Here is a 15,678-nt window from a genome sequence, read left to right on the forward strand (position 1 = left end):
GGATATGTGGGACGGTAGCGTCCCACCTGGCCAAAAGCCAAAGAAAATGCAGAGCGCCAAATTCAAATAAATTACTATAAAAATCAAACTTTCATGAAATCACACATGTAAGATAGCAAATTAAAGCTACACTTGTTGTGAATCCAGCCAACATGTCAGATTTCAAAAAGGCTTTTCGGCGAAAGCAAACGATACTATTATCTGAGGATAGCACCATAGTAAACAAAGAGAGAGAAGCATATTTCAACCCTGCAGGCGATACACAAAATGCAGAAATAAAAATATAATTCATGCCTTACCTTTGACGAGCTTCTTTTGTTGGCACTCCAATATGTCCCATAAACATCACAAATGGTCCTTTTGTTTGATTAATTCCGTCGATATATATCCAAAATGTCAATTTATTTGGCGCATTTGATCCAGAAAAACACCGGTTCAAACTTGACTACAAAATATCTAAAAAGTTACCTGTAAACTTTGCCAAAACATTTCACTACTTTTGTAATACAACTTTAGGTATTTTTTAACGTAAATAATCGATAAAATTGAAGACGGGATGATCTGTGTTCAATACAGGAGGGAAACAAACTGTAGTATGCTTTCTGGTCATGCGCCTCTATCTAACAGTACACTTCAAGTGACCCTCGTTCAAGATGGCCGTACTTCTTCATTACACAAAGGAAAAACCTCAACCAATTTCTAAAGACGGGTGACATCCAGTGGAAGCGAAAGGAACTGAAGGTCCCTCAGAGAAGGGACAAGAAGGTCCCTTAGAAATCTGGATTCCCAATGAAAACCCATTGAAAAGAGAGTGACCTCAGAAAAAGAATCTGAATGGTTTGTCCCCGGGGTTTCACCTGCTAAATAAGTTCTGTTATACTCACAGACATGATTCAAACAGTTTTAGAAACTTCAGAGTGTGTTCAATCCACATCTACTAATAATATGCATATCTTATCTTCTGGGGATGAGTAGCAGGCAGTTGAATTTGGGCATGAATTTCATCCAGACGTGAAAATACTGCCCCCTGTCACCAAGAAGTTAACCAGTCGGATGTACTAAAATTAATATGGGGGAAACAATAGGTGGCTCAAAATGTATTTGTTTTTATTATGGAACCTCATTAGCTGTTGCCTTGGTAGCAGCTACTCTTCCTGGGGTCCAGCAAAATGAAGACAGTTACATATAATTTTCAAACCATTACATTACATTTCACAACAGATTTCACAACATATTAAGTGTGTGCCCTCAGGCCACTACTCTACTACCACATATCTACAACACAAAATCCATGTGTACGTGTGTGTACAGTGCGTATGTTATTATGTGGGTGTGTATGCGTGTGTCTGTGCCTGTGTCTCTTCACAGTCCCCGCTGATCCATAAGGTGTATTTTTATCAGTTTTTTCAATCTGATTTTACTGCTTGCATGAGTTACTTGATGTGGAATAGAGTTCCATGTATTCATGGCTCTATGTAGTACTGGGACAGACCTCTCCCCATCTTAGCTACTGTTACATCAGTATGTTTTACCCACAACAGTTTACAATCCAGGATTACTCCAAGCAGTTTAGTCTCCTCAACTTCCACATTGTTCATTACAATATTTATTTGAGATTTAGGGTTTTGTGAATGATTTGTCGCAAATACAATGCTTTACGTTTTTGAAATATTTAGGACTATCTTATTTCTTGACACCCATTCTGAAACTGACCTCAGCTCTTTGTTAAGTGTTGCAGTGATTTCACTTGCTGTGGTAGCCTACGTGTATAGTGTTGAGTCATCAGCATACATAGACACACAGACTTTACACAGAGCCAGTGGCAGGTCATTAGTAAAGATTGAAAAAAGAAAGGGGCCTAGACAGCTGCCCTGAGGAATGCCTGACTCTACCTGGATTATGTTGGAAAGGCTTTCATTAAAGAACACCCTCTGTGTTCTGTTAGACAGGTAACTCTCGATCCACAATATAGTAGGGGATGTAAAGCATACGTTTTTCCAGCAGAAGATTATGATTGATAATGTCTAAAGCTGCACTGAAGCCTAACAAAACAGCTCCCACAACTTTTTTTTTTACTAGAGAGACCTAAGACAACAACATAGAAAGGCAGCAACACATGACAACACAGCATAGTAGCAACACAACATGACAACAACATGGTAGCAACACAACATGGTAGCAGAACAAAACATGGTACATTAGCTAAGTAATTTGTGTAAGTTCCGTACATGTTGAATGCCCTTCTCAATAAGTGTGCTGAAAATCTGTTGTTAATTTGTTTACTGTGAAATAGCATTGTATCTGGTCAAACACCATTTTCCCCAAAAGTTTACTAAGGGTTGGTAACAGGCTGATTGGTTGGTTGATGATTTTTGCTTCCTTCCAGGCCAAAGGGCACACACTTTCCTGTAGGCCTAGATTGAAGAGATAGCAAATAGGTGTGGCAATATCGTCCGCTATCATCCTCAGTAATTTTCCATCCAAGTTGTCAGACCCCGGTGGCTTGTCATTGTTGATAGACAACAATATTTTTTTCACCTCTTCCACACTCACTGTACAGAATTCAAAATTACACCTGTCTTTCATAATTTGGTCAGTAATGCATGGATGTGTAGGTTCAGAATTTGTTGTTGCCATGTCATGCCTAAGTTTGCTAATCTTGTACTAAAATCTTTCCAATGAAAAATAATTAAGGTAGTTTGTAATATCAGTGGGTTTTGTGATGATCTGATTTAATGAATGATGGAGCAGAGTTAGCCTTTTTGCCCAAAATGTCATAAGGTGCTCCAAAGCTATTTACTATCATTCTTTATATAATTTATCTTTGTTTCATAGTACAGTTTCTTCTTCTTTGGTTCAGTTTAGGTCACATGATTTCTCAATTCACAGTACGTTTGCCAATCGACTGTGCAGACAGATTTATTTGCCATTCCTTTTGCCTCAACCCTCTCAACCATAAAATGTTTCAATTCCTCATCAATCCACAGGGATTTAACAGTTTTTACAGTCATGCTTATTAGTAACTGGGTGCATGCTTATTAGTAACTGGAATAAGCAATTTCATAAATGAGTCAAGTGCAGCACCTAGTTGCTCCTCATTACACACCACATTTTCAACATTGGAATAACTATAAAACTTCTTGTATGACCTCTTCTACACTATATTAGACCCAGCCTTTGAAACTTTGGGTTTCCTAGATACTGTATGGCTACTATAAAGTGTATAAATGAATAATGTTAATAAACAAATGAAATTGCAATTAAAGTTCTGCATTAGGGTTAGCTGTACTAATCATTTTATAAATGTGCACCTGTCAAGAAGTGTTCCCTACTCAGACATAAGTGTTATGTGTCATGGTTCCTATGTTTCCTAATTAGCATGTATGTTACGCTGTCCAGGTAACAGTCAGCAAGGTGAGTCACTCCAGAGAGAGAACAATAGTCCCAGAGATCTAGTCCCTCTGAAGCCGCTTAAAGCAGAATCAGTCTCAGTTTACACCTCTGTGTTCAACATCTCACTTCATCGTTGTTCTCCCTTAGCAAGGAAGAATTGCATCTGACCATATGACATGATGTGGCAAAAAATATACAGTGTAATGTTGGAGGAATTAATGAATTGGTTGTAGCAGTGGAAGCTGAAGTGTGGGCACTCTATGGATTTCCCAGCAAGCCTTGCAGCAGTGATAAACTAAAGCACCCTGTTGGCCCTGAGCAGGTGACGCAGGGAGACGGCGAAGCCATTGTGGAGACAGACAATACAACAGCAGCGATGCACACCTTGGCCACATACCTCTGGAGGAAGTGACCAGGTCAACTGACACCAGCTCATGCCGTACCCTAGAGAGAGCTCCTCAGACTGTCCCTCCCTTGGGGGGGTGGAGGGGAGGGACATTTACTGAGGAACAAAAAACAAACATAAACAAGGACCATGGCAGCTGGGGGCAGGCTGAGCCGTATGCGTTCCTGGCAGCCGTGGCTGACCTTGGCCGGGCAAGCCCAGACCTGCCTCTCAATGCTGGGTGGGAGAGGCACCAAGCCGCTTGCAGGACTTGGCCTGACTCAATGAGAAAAGAAAATAACACTCTGGGCAAACAAGAGCATAGTAAGCTCTTTCCACCTCACTCCCTTTTTTATTGATTCTTTTAGTTATTTATTTCTCTACACTCATCGGATTCCAGCGAACAGCTTGGCTACTGCCCCCCTTTGCTTTTTACTACAGAGGATACTTTCTTTTTCTCTTATTCTACTCTTACTCACTCCTTTCCAGATTTTAATTTGATTTCTTTATTTCTTTGTTTTTCACAGTGGAGATGAGGCTTTGAAACGTTGCTGTTTTACATATCTTAGGGGCTCCCCTCAATAGGTGAGCTGCCGTGGCGACAAAAGCCATAAAAGCCCCCCAGGCCTGGTCGAAGCGTAGGACCCCTTTACTGCTTGGCTCAGCCAGAGCTTTCTCTCAGCACCCCTCCACGACTCTGTCCCTCCATTCATTGGTGTTGCCTCTCACCCCCAGCAAAGAGCACAGCGGTTTGCATCGGGTGCATCCACTAAATGATTTGATCGGAGGAGACGTGGGATGGAGTGAAACAGAGACCTCCCAGGTCATTTCCCACACCACATTACAGCCCCCAGTGTGAATGTCTGGGTCTCCTTTCCCGTTTCATCTGTCTCTCACTTTCTACCTCTCCGTTTTCCTCTCTCTCCATTCTCCTCTCTCTGTCTAGGGGTGAAAGTAGATGTAATTTCTTACCAAAATACATCAAAGGGCTCCTTTACTAGGCTACCCGCGCACGTTCATCCACTCGCAACATATTTCCAGCCTCCAAACAGTTGTGAATGGAAAGAGACATCTGTTCCACAAAACACCACAAAGTGTAATGACATTTTGGTGACTGTCATTAGGCCAGAATTTATGCATACACTGCTGTCCTTGCGTGTTTCAGTGTTGGCCATTCATCTCTGCCTCTCTCTCTCTCTCTCTCCTCATCTCTGCCATCACTCATTTGTAGTGTGGGGTGTTATTGGGACTAGGTTGATTTGTGTGTGACGATGGGAATGCTTTATTACCTTACCGGTCAGAGCTTGTCAGGTTTTCACATATTTTTTTGTGCAGAATTATAGGATGTGTGTGTACTGTTCAAAACAGGTCAGAGGATACAAAATGAAGCATAACATAGGCCTACGTTTACTTTTAACTGCTGGCTTTAAGGTCATTAGTCAGTTGACAAACGGTAGCTGGCTTGATGTATCAGCTGTGTAAAGGAGTTGATCAAGCATTGAAACTGTGTGTGTTTGCGTGTGTGTGTCAGAATGCCGTTGCTACACCTGACTGGCTGTGGTAGATCGGATCTGGCCAGCCACCTCTTGCTGCTGTCTTTACAGTTTGGCCATGGGAGGGGCCAGGGTGTTCCACTGGAGGTCATAAGGTGAATGCACCAATTTGTAAGTCGCTCTGGATAAGAGCGTCTGCTAAATGACTTAAATGTAAAATGTAAATGTGTTTGCGTGGGTGATCTTTAGCCTCCTGTCAGGGATCAGACAAACACTTATTAACTGAGAGGAATGCAAACAAGCGAGAGCTAGAGCTGGAACACAGGACAAGACAGGGATGGAGGAGTAGGAAGGGTGCCCCCATCTTGTAAACTCCCCACATATGGATTCATCCAGAACATTCTAGAACAATGGAGTTCCACTGGGGGAGTAGGTCCTAGAACACTGTGACCTTTTATATGTTACAGAATACAACATATTACACAGCATGTTGCTATTACATAGTTTTAGTAAGTTGCATTTGTACTCTTTTCTGTTACTCAGGTTAAAAGCATCTAATAATTGAATTCATGTTTCATATGTTATCACCTGACACAACTTAATTTATAAGGCCACAAAGGTACTGTTCTCTTGTTGCAAGGTACCCTGTAGACTGTTGTGAGAGGTGCGAGGGAGAATTACAACCTGTTTTGTCTCTACATCCCTATAGTCACCATGTTATAACTTGTGAAAGTGGCTTGGGACTAGAGCAGGGAGGAAGGGCCATGGGTCATCCCCTTGTCACATTGAGAGGGTGCCAATGCAAGTGCACTGAGACTGAAGACAAATGACAACAGATTTAACAGATTAGTGCCAGAGGATCCACAGCACTTGGATGAGACTGAGCGTAATGTTGAGGATGTGAGGTGTTAGACCCTCTCTGTGGTGTGCCTTTGTTTGCTAATGGTTTAGAACTAGGCAGTCAGTTTTACCACTGCCCTCAAGATCTTTTTGCAAACAATACTGATTCCTGGATATGTGTAGCCTATAAACAGACATCCTGAACTTTTCTTTAGTTTGAATGTGAACGTATGTTTTAGTGGACGGTAGTGAGGTTGGTACATTTGGTTTAGTATTTCATTGCAGGGGGCTGGATTATTTCCTACATTCTACTCGTTACATCTCCACAATTTTATTTGACTGGTAACTCAAGTAAATGAAATGTAAAAGGCCCAATGTACCATACCATAGTAAATACTGGATGTTGACTTTGTGTAAATTCCTCTGTCTGTATTTTGTCGTTACATTTGTCTATTGCTGGCAGCACCACATCACTAAGTATGTTTAAATAGACTTGGTGAATAGAAGTGATTCTGATCCTAAAGAATTGTAATCTTCAATCTAAACTTCTACTTCTCTACATTGAGCACTATAACTTTGCAAGCAATAAGGATGACCTTTTAGTGTGACCTCTGGCAGTCAACCCCTCAGTGTTACAGTTACTGGGGTCCTTAGGGCGTGTTTTGCAAGTCAGCAAACCACACAAAGCAGGAATACCCTGCTCTGGCCGATTGAGAATGCAAAGGTCCAATTCAGTGTGTTAAACAGCAGATTAAAAGAGTCAGGCCGCAACCCCAGACCCAGGAGTTAAGGACCCATGAATAACATGTGGAGACTCACACACAAAGGTACTGTGTCACTCACACCAGTGACGGGAATGTTGACGTCATGTCTCGCACAGGAATAGGTCAAGGTGTAAAACATGCTATGCCACGGTTGACTGAAACGTTTTATTACATGTTTGAAATACTGTGCGTATGTCCACAAATATCTATACATGCAGCTTATTGTTGAGGATTTTTTATTTTACTCCAGACTACAGATGTGATAGCAGCATTACGGAGCTTTAATAATCTGATACATATTGTTATATCAGAAGTATTTCCGCATGGGTGGTCTAGTTAGGCTAAAAGACACAGCATTGTCAGCTCTGGTAGTGGTCACCATGGAGATGGGCTAGACTTGGGGAGCTATCCGGCTTACTGGAAACGTGGTTTATTGTTGACTTTCAGGGAAGGGGGCCTGCTTGTGGGGTGAGGGGAGCATGGTCTCTTACTTCCTGGTAGTATGGACATTTGCTCAGCGGGGCATTCTCATTGTCCATGCATCTAAATGCATCTCTCTCACCTCTCACGTCAGGTGTGATGACTCGTGGCCAGGCCTGTCAAAGGGCAAGTCGTAAGGAGGTTGCACATATAATACATGCACCCTTCCAAGAGCCCTTTCATTCACAACATTGGTAAACTATTTATATTACAAAGTGAGAAAATCTAAATATGATATGATAAAAATGCAGAGAAGGCATTTATCAATATTAATAAAAAATAAGGTTCACATATGAATGACATACCAGTGGTACTATGGCGCAAAAAGATTGTGTTTAACACTTGTCTATTTAGAGAATTGCAGAGGCTGTTTTCCCTGTGGCCTCATCACAGCAGATAAAAAGCCTTATTTCCCAGACTTCATTAGCATCAGTAATATACGAGTGTATTGTGAAATAAAAATGTAAAATGTTGTGCTTTGCTGCCCTCTTGTGAACTGTATAAGAACTTCTTTCAAAAATGTACAATGGCGTGCACTAGGACCCGGTCGTCACTAGTTAACACAGCCACAAAGTCACAATTATGGCTTACCCCCGTCTATTTCTACAATTTATCTTGTTATAATCAGATTTTGAACCTAACCCCATGCCTAACATTATATTAAGACCAAAACAAATGTTAGTTTAAATATTTTTTTTACGATACAGACAATTTTGTCTTTGCGGCTGTCTATTGGAAACCCTAGGATGATCTGACAGCCGTCTACCTATCAAACATGGCTGACCAAAACAAAACATCAGCTAAAGTAGAATTCGGCAATGAATTACTAAAGTAAGTGTGCAGTTTAAACGCCGTGTCTTTGAATAGGCACCGAGTGAATCGTTTCTTACATAATAGTTTTTGTCAAATAAGTTAGCTAATTTAGTACAGTTTTGTTGTGAAATTCGAGCTGTTATAAACGTGTTAGCAGCTAGCTAGCTAACCCATTCATAGACGCTAACTGCTACGGAGAACGCTAGCTAGGCAATCTGAATGTGGTTGTCCTGTCTTTATCAGCGCGGTCAAATATTTTAATGTTTTTCTAACCGAGCTAATTAAATGGAAGACCGGCATTTGGGGGGGGGGGGGGGGGTGATTTCTTACCATATATAATGTGAAAGACGTGTAGCCAGTGCTGACACCAATTGTAGACAGAGTCAGTCCTTGTAACTTGTTTTGCTTCTGGTTCAATGACAGCCCATCTGAGCTGTTCGAAGCCCGCACGCGCAGCCACAAGATCCCGGTGCGCGGGCAGAAGGATTTCATTCCCACTGGGTCGGATCAGCAAAAGGATAGGCTTCAGCAGAGTTTGGACGAGCACTGGAATCTAGTATCTGAGGAGCGAGTGGAGAGGTTGTGAGTAATGGATGGTGGAACCAAGGACGACTAGAGTGACGGCTACTAGTAGAATTAGATAGTGTATGTGTCATCAACTTTAGACTGTTGGTGTGGTTAGATGATTATACCTAGTCCATATGTATTTGCAGCTAAACAAACATGTCAAGTCATTGGTATTACTGTGCTTTACAGGTGGTGGCGTGACTGACTCCTTGTATGTTTTTGTGCCCAGGGGGAACCTGGTGAAGGCAGTGTGGATTCCCAGTGACATGATAGTGGAGCTGCAGTCACCAGCAGTGAGTAATGGTCCATCAGAGAGAGCGAAGGACCTTGTCATGACAAGCTCTCTGCTGATGTCTATTCGAACTCATCTAGAGCTCACCTCTCATTAACATTTAGTATAGGCTAATGTCTAAAGATTTCACATGAAAACTGACATTACATTCATTCTCTGTTCTGCTGTAGGGGAAGTTTTGGCAGACTATGGGGTTTTCTGCCCATGGTAAGCAATGTCTACATCCAGAAGAGGCTCTCTATCTAATGGAGTGTGTAAGTGCATGGGCTCAGCATTGCCAATAAACATGTTAATCTGGGAATTGTTACCGCTCACACCATTCAGGTTATAATTATCCATGGTCGGATTGTTGTTCACCTAATAAAGATATTTCCATTAGTTTGATACATGTGGATCCAAATAAGACAAACACAGTTTGTCATTTTTATCTTAGAATTGTTACCTCTTGTGATCCTCAAAATGAATAGGGAAACCTGCAAGTGTTCTACCAAGACCTGCCACTGTCCATCCAAGAGGGCTATGAGAGATTTCTATACTCGAAGACAATGAGTGTACAGCATTATCAGGTATGAGAAAAGACAATATAATACAATTCCAGCAAGTCTAAACTTACGATTTGACGTAACGGGATGATTTTATTTCCTCTAAAGGTTTTTGGCCATTTGAAGCGACTTGGCTATGTGGTGAACAGATTTGATCCCAGGTAATTGTCTCCCTCATGGACATGAACTAGTCTAGATTCTAAGGCCATTCCTTTCCTTTTCCTTAGTTGCATGCAAGCGACTGTATTTATGATCTGAGGATTAGTGTTGTTCCCTGTAGTTCTGTGCCATCGCAGTATTTACATTTACATTTAAGTCAGTATGAGAGGCAGTTGAACCTGCCCCAGTCCCAAGACAGATCAGGAAGACTTCCGAAGAGGAAACGCAGCCACAGCCCCACCTCCAGGTGAGTGAGCAGACACAGACATACCCCGTTTATATTTAGACATCGTTTAATCACTCAGTCAACCCACACGCCTCAAAGCGATTACTGTCCAATGGGAAACCCTGCTTTTCTGCCTCTTCTAATGCGCTCCAGGCACACAGGAACACAGGAGGGCCCCACTTCTAAGAGAATGGAGGAGGAGAAAGACTGCAACAGAGAGGAAGAGGACAAGAATCCTGACTCTCTTCCAGATCTTTCAGCCCCAGACATTGACGAAATCCAAACAGCATCACACGTTGACCCCACCACTTCAACCGAGGGTGGCCAGGGCAGGAGCTGGTGGTCAAAGGAAGGCTCCCCAGACCCTGACTCTGAGCTGCCAGGTCAGCCTCAGAGCTCCCCTCGCTGGGACTTTAGCTCCATCCCCTTCCCAGACCTGGGCTCCAGAAGCTGGCTCCCCAGCAGCCTGACCTCCCCAGACCCCTGCCTACTGCCCGGCGCTGTGGGGTCAGTGGGGGCCTGCGATGTGGCCCCCTGGCTGCAGAGGCTCAACCTGCGGGAGGTGAGGATGTCCCGGCGTGAGAGGGAGCGGGACAGGGACCGGTACCGGAGGGACATCAACCAGGACAGAGAGGTACGACGTTGCAGGAACTGGGCGGAGTACCAGGAGCTACAGGGGAGAAGGATTCAACGGAGCCGCAGAGATAGGCCAACACACCTGTGGGAGGGGCCGGTCACACCCCTACATGACCCTGCACAGGTCACTTCAACTGGTAAAACTAATCTGGACTTCATTGCTGTCAATGACAAGTTCCTATAAGTTCCATTATCTGTTTACTCTCTGATTCATCATTACATGAACCCATTATCCCATGTGGTTTATCGAAGTTCAATTACATTTTTCATAAGCAGCATTTTGAATGGTTAAATGTCTAAATGGTTTTGACGTTTATTCCTTCTTGGACGCAGGTGAGCTGCTGGACAAAATCAGTGTGATCAAATCCACACGGCTGCTGGAGGGAGCATCCAGGTATTCCTCTTTAGGATCTTATCACGAACCCTGAAGTGAATTTAGTAGGACATGCTAGCTGAGTGTTCCATCCCGGTTAGTGGTAATTGTATCTCCCTGCTCATTCATAATAACATCTATTAAGATGAGTGAAATTACAGTTAACGAAAATGTACGCTTAATCCAGTATAAACTAATGTATAGGATTTATTATACAGGAGACAAAATTCACTAATTCTACAGCTCAATGGCAGAGTCATGTCTTAAGTGTAAAACTAATAATGACTCAATAATCCATGCTTTCTGGGAATGCTGTAAAGTTGTGGGCAGAGCTAGAAAGTTGACTGTCAGAAGTATTACAATATAAATGTACTTTTAATCTGTCTGTCTTCATATTTCAAGACCATTGCATATGGGGGTGTATTAAGATATCCAATGGGTTGGACAATTCTCATCTTGAAAAAAATCGGAGAAATCAATCCATCCGCCATAATTAACACAATGGAAAAATCTAAGGATTTATTATGTAAATATTTAAATAGTATGGGCAACAGAGAAAAACAAATTGATACAATTTCAGGCCAAGTGGCAATCAATAATACAGGCACTAAGGATGGGGGTGTGAGCATGCTGGTCTGGGCAGATGAGATGTAATCACTGTTTGTGTGCATCTGTACATTTTTGTTCGTTTTGTATATGGAGTGGAAAAATGTATAAATAATAAGATGAGTGAAACCCTATACTGTGGGTTTGTTAAATATGATTAACATTATGTCCTAGGATGATATATACAATATGACGTAGAGGTGCATTTGATATATTACATATATTTCTATGCTGCCTGCCTTGTGTTTGACTTTGGGCTTTGTCTTCTCAGTTTGAAAGGTTCAGAGGAGTGGAGAATCTGTTTCAACATTTACCAACCCGACACGGTCGCTGAATTCAAAAAGAGCGCCCCTGGAAAACCCTATTCTCGCATGTGTGTGTGCAGGTAAACATCCCAAAACTGGCAGGGGATTTTTGCATACTTTAAAATCAGTAAAAATAATACATTCAAAAAGAATACCATTTTCAAAAGAGATGTCACAAGACCACCTGCCATCGAAATCCTAAATGACACTATTATCAAATGCTACTGCATGCTGAATATTGTCTGCTGTCTTCTCCCAGTTTCGATGGTCCAGTGCCTGACTTGTGGACACTGAAATTGCTGGTTTTCCAGAGTGGGGACGTCCCGGTCACCTATGCAGTGGTGGACCACGGGGACATCTCCTTCTACTCCTTCAAGGACTTCCAGATACCCACAGACACGTCCTTCTGAGGGCCTGACCACAGTAAACAGTCACACGCCCTGGTTTAACTACTGCACCATGCCAGGGCTGCCTGCGGTGGATCTGAAACTCTGCAACTGGAACTAATGCCAAAGAAATGAACAAAACGTAATTCTCTTAGTGAATTGATGGACGGCAGTCCTCACACTGTTTGATGCTGTAGTATGTCTTCCTCCTGTGTTGCAGACTTCTTTTAGTGGCATATGATCATCTGCATCTAAAGGTAACCTACATTGTCACCTCTCCAAACAATGTCACCATGTTTTATACCAAGCATGGTTTTGTAAAACCTCTGAAGATTTTGAACCGAATTGGCTCGGTTTTCTTCTGCCTTTATCTCATCACCACCATTAGTTTTCTGGTATTCATACACTGTATCACGAGTGGCTTCACTATGTATGCACTTAGTATAGATGCGGTATGTGTAGATCATGCGTATATCTCAGCCCTTTATTTTTGTCTATCTGCCCATATTTTAGATCCAATCAGCTTTACTGAATGGCCTTTTGTTGTTGTAACCTCACATGTTTAAGTTACCTGACTCCTGTTCTCTTGGGTTTTTTTTCTTCAAATTGCTTGTAAATGATGGCCTGTATCTGTAGAGTTTATCTTCACATTATGTCTTTGTGGTTGAGTTATTGGTGCATTGTTCTCATTGTCCTTCCTAACAAAACCAATCCCCCCAAACCCAAATAGTGCCTACCATACACTTCTGCCCATTACATAAATAAAACAACCTTTATTCTACTTTTATGACATTCTGTCTGAAATCTATGGGACTAGTAAGCCTGTGTAATAACATTTTCTTTCCATTTCCTTTGGGTGGCCTAATCTGAAGATGTAAAGCACATACTCTTCTCTCTTATATCAGTCCACAAACTCAGTGGTGTTAAAACATTGAGATGAGGTTACTGACCACAACCTGCTCCTCTCAGCTCTAGCTTACCAGCAAACCCTGTCCATCAGTCCTTCTGTGATGTGCAGTACAATAAATACACTGGATCTCCACCCTTCAGGATCACATTGTCTCTAAGTCAATAGGTTAGGAGGAGATTTGATCCATAATTTTTTCACCTTTATTTAACCAGGTAGGGAAGTTGAGAACAAGTTCTCATTTACAATTGCGACCTGGCCAAGATAAAGCAAAGCAGTTTGACACATACAACAACACAGAGTTACACATGGAGTAAAACAAACATACAGTCAATAATACAGTAGAAAAATAAGTCTATATACGATGTGAGCAAATGAGGTGAGATAAGGGAGGTAAAGGCAAAAAAAAGGCCATGGTGGCAAAGTAAATACAATATAGCAAGTAAAACACTGGAATGTTAGATTTGCAGTGGAAGAATGTGCAAAGTAGAAATCGAAATAACGGGGTGCAAAGGAGCAAAATAAATTCAGTAGGGGAAGTGAGCTGCTCTGACAGCTGGTGCTTAAAGCTAGTGAGGGAGATAAGTGTTTCCAGTTTCAGAGAATTTTGTAGTTCGTTCTGGAAGGAGATTTTACAGTCTAACCAGACACCCAGGTATTTGTAGTTATATTCTAAGTCAGAACCATCCAGAGTAGTGATGCTGGATGGGCGGGCAGGTGCAGGCAGCGATCGGTTGAAGAGCATGCATTTATTTAGTTTGACTTGTATTTAAGAGCAGTTGGAGGCCACGGAACGAGAGTTGTATGGCATTGAAGCTCGTCTGGAGGGTTGTTAACACAGTGTCCAAAGAAGGGCCAGAAGTATACATAATGGTGTCGTTTGCGTAGAGGTGGATCAGAGACTCACCAGCAGTAAGAGCGACATCATTGATGTATACAGAGAAGAGAGTCGGCCCAATAATTGAACCCTATGGCACCCCCACAGAGACTGCCAGAGGCCTGGACAACAGGCCCTCCGATTTGACACACTGAACTCTATCAGAGAAGTAGTTGGTGAACCAGGCGAAGCAATCATTTGAGAAACCAAGGCTGTTGAGTCTGCCGATGAGGATGTGGTGATTGAAAGCCTTGGCCAGGTCAATGAATACGGCTGCACAGTATTGTTTCTTATCGATGGCGGTTAAGATATCGTTTAGGACCTTGAGCGTGGCTGAGGTGCACCCATGACCAGCTCTGAAACTAGATTGCATAGCGGAGAAGGTGCGGTGGGATTCGAAATGGTCGGTAATATGTTAACTTGGCTTTCGAAAGACCTTAGAAAGGCAGGGTAGGATAGATATAGGTCTGTAGCAGTTTGGTCAAGAGTGTCCCCCCCTTTGAAGAGGGGGATGACAGCAGCTGCTTTCCAATCTTTGGGAATCTCAGACAACACGAAAGAGAGGTTGAACAGGCTAGTAATAGAGTTGCAAATAATTTTATAAAGAAAGAGTCCAGATTGTCCAGCCCGGCTGATTTGTAGGGGTCCAGATTTTGCAGCTCTTTCAGAACATCAGCTGACTGGATTTGGGAGAAGGAGAAATGGGGAAGGCTTGGGCGAGTTGCTTTTAGGGGTACAGTGCTGTTGACCGGGGTAGGGGTAGCCAGGTGGAAAGCATGGCCAGCCGTAGAAAAATGCTTATTGAAATGGTCAATTATAGTGGATTTATCGGTGGCGACAGAGTTTCCTATCCTCAGTGCAGTGCATAATAGAAGGGACATTCCATGAAAAGTACCTTTTGATATTTTATGTAGAAATTGTGCACCAATATTGCATTTTAACAGCATGTTCTATTAAATGAAGTGCCCTTAATATAGACCACATGGAGAATTCAATTAATATGAAGAAAGGCATGCTAAAGTGCCAAAATTGACCATCAACCCTGTGCTACTTCTAGGAAGATTTTAGCCCACTTAATCCCAAAATATCTCCATGTTTCCACCATCATTGTAAAGCCCTAGTTATTTTGTTGCTTTGACAAAGTCATTTCTGAAGATTTATTTCATCTGATTTATTTCCCATAACAGGTCAACCCGGTTATGTGAACTGAACTCTCATTTTTAATATGGTGAAACTATTCCTTTTAAAATATTTTTCAAAAGAAACACATGAACATCTAATAGTCAAATCATAGAGTAAAAGCAGGTTAGCTGGTTCTACTCTTTCTTTTTTTTGCCGTTTTGTGGTGGAAAACTGAGCGGGTCGAACATAACACGTCAACCCTGTAACCCATAGACAGGCTAAACAATTTTTTTACAATTTCATTTTTATGAAGCTTGAAATAAATTGCTACTCCCTGTTTCACCCAACAAGCTTCCATTCCCATCACAAGGGTATTTATGGCTGATTTAAAAATACATATTAAACCCTGTTACCTTATTTAGCCCTTAATAAGCACTTACTCTAGTAATTTATTTAACTTCTTTAGATGAGAAAACACATTTTATGAAGTTGAACATGTGCTCTTTATGACA

At 42.0% G+C, this 15,678-nt stretch overlaps 1 protein-coding gene and 1 long non-coding RNA gene across 5 annotated transcripts; one reads left to right on the forward strand and one right to left on the reverse strand.

Annotated features, from left to right (window-relative positions):
- Positions 1 to 7,026: 7,026 nt before the first annotated feature.
- Positions 7,027 to 8,592, reverse strand: LOC135564671 (uncharacterized). Its single transcript, XR_010461202.1, has 2 exons — positions 8,499 to 8,592; positions 7,027 to 7,471 (listed from the first exon to the last, which is right to left on the reverse strand). It is a non-coding gene; the product is annotated as an uncharacterized LOC135564671 (long non-coding RNA).
- LOC135559532 (tRNA-splicing endonuclease subunit Sen54-like) lies at positions 7,942 to 13,041 on the forward strand. Of its 4 annotated transcripts, none has more exons than XM_065010233.1 (11): positions 7,942 to 8,186; positions 8,592 to 8,750; positions 8,965 to 9,028; positions 9,198 to 9,281; positions 9,495 to 9,593; positions 9,678 to 9,730; positions 9,850 to 9,975; positions 10,108 to 10,727; positions 10,924 to 10,984; positions 11,841 to 11,954; positions 12,134 to 13,041. In XM_065010233.1, the coding sequence occupies exons 1-11, from the start codon at positions 8,131 to 8,133 to the stop codon at positions 12,282 to 12,284; spliced, it is 1,587 nt and encodes a 528-aa protein (XP_064866305.1). In that variant the 5' UTR covers positions 7,942 to 8,130; the 3' UTR covers positions 12,285 to 13,041. The 4 variants fall into 4 exon arrangements, with proteins under 4 accessions (XP_064866305.1, XP_064866306.1, XP_064866307.1 ...); XM_065010234.1 differs by having other exon boundaries at positions 7,943 to 8,186; positions 9,886 to 9,975; XM_065010235.1 differs by lacking the exons at positions 7,942 to 8,186; positions 8,592 to 8,750 and adding an exon at positions 8,789 to 8,813.
- Positions 13,042 to 15,678: the final 2,637 nt, after the last annotated feature.

This window comes from Oncorhynchus nerka, linkage group LG26 (genome assembly GCF_034236695.1).
Source record: "Oncorhynchus nerka isolate Pitt River linkage group LG26, Oner_Uvic_2.0, whole genome shotgun sequence".
Lineage (NCBI taxonomy): Eukaryota > Metazoa > Chordata > Actinopteri > Salmoniformes > Salmonidae > Oncorhynchus > Oncorhynchus nerka.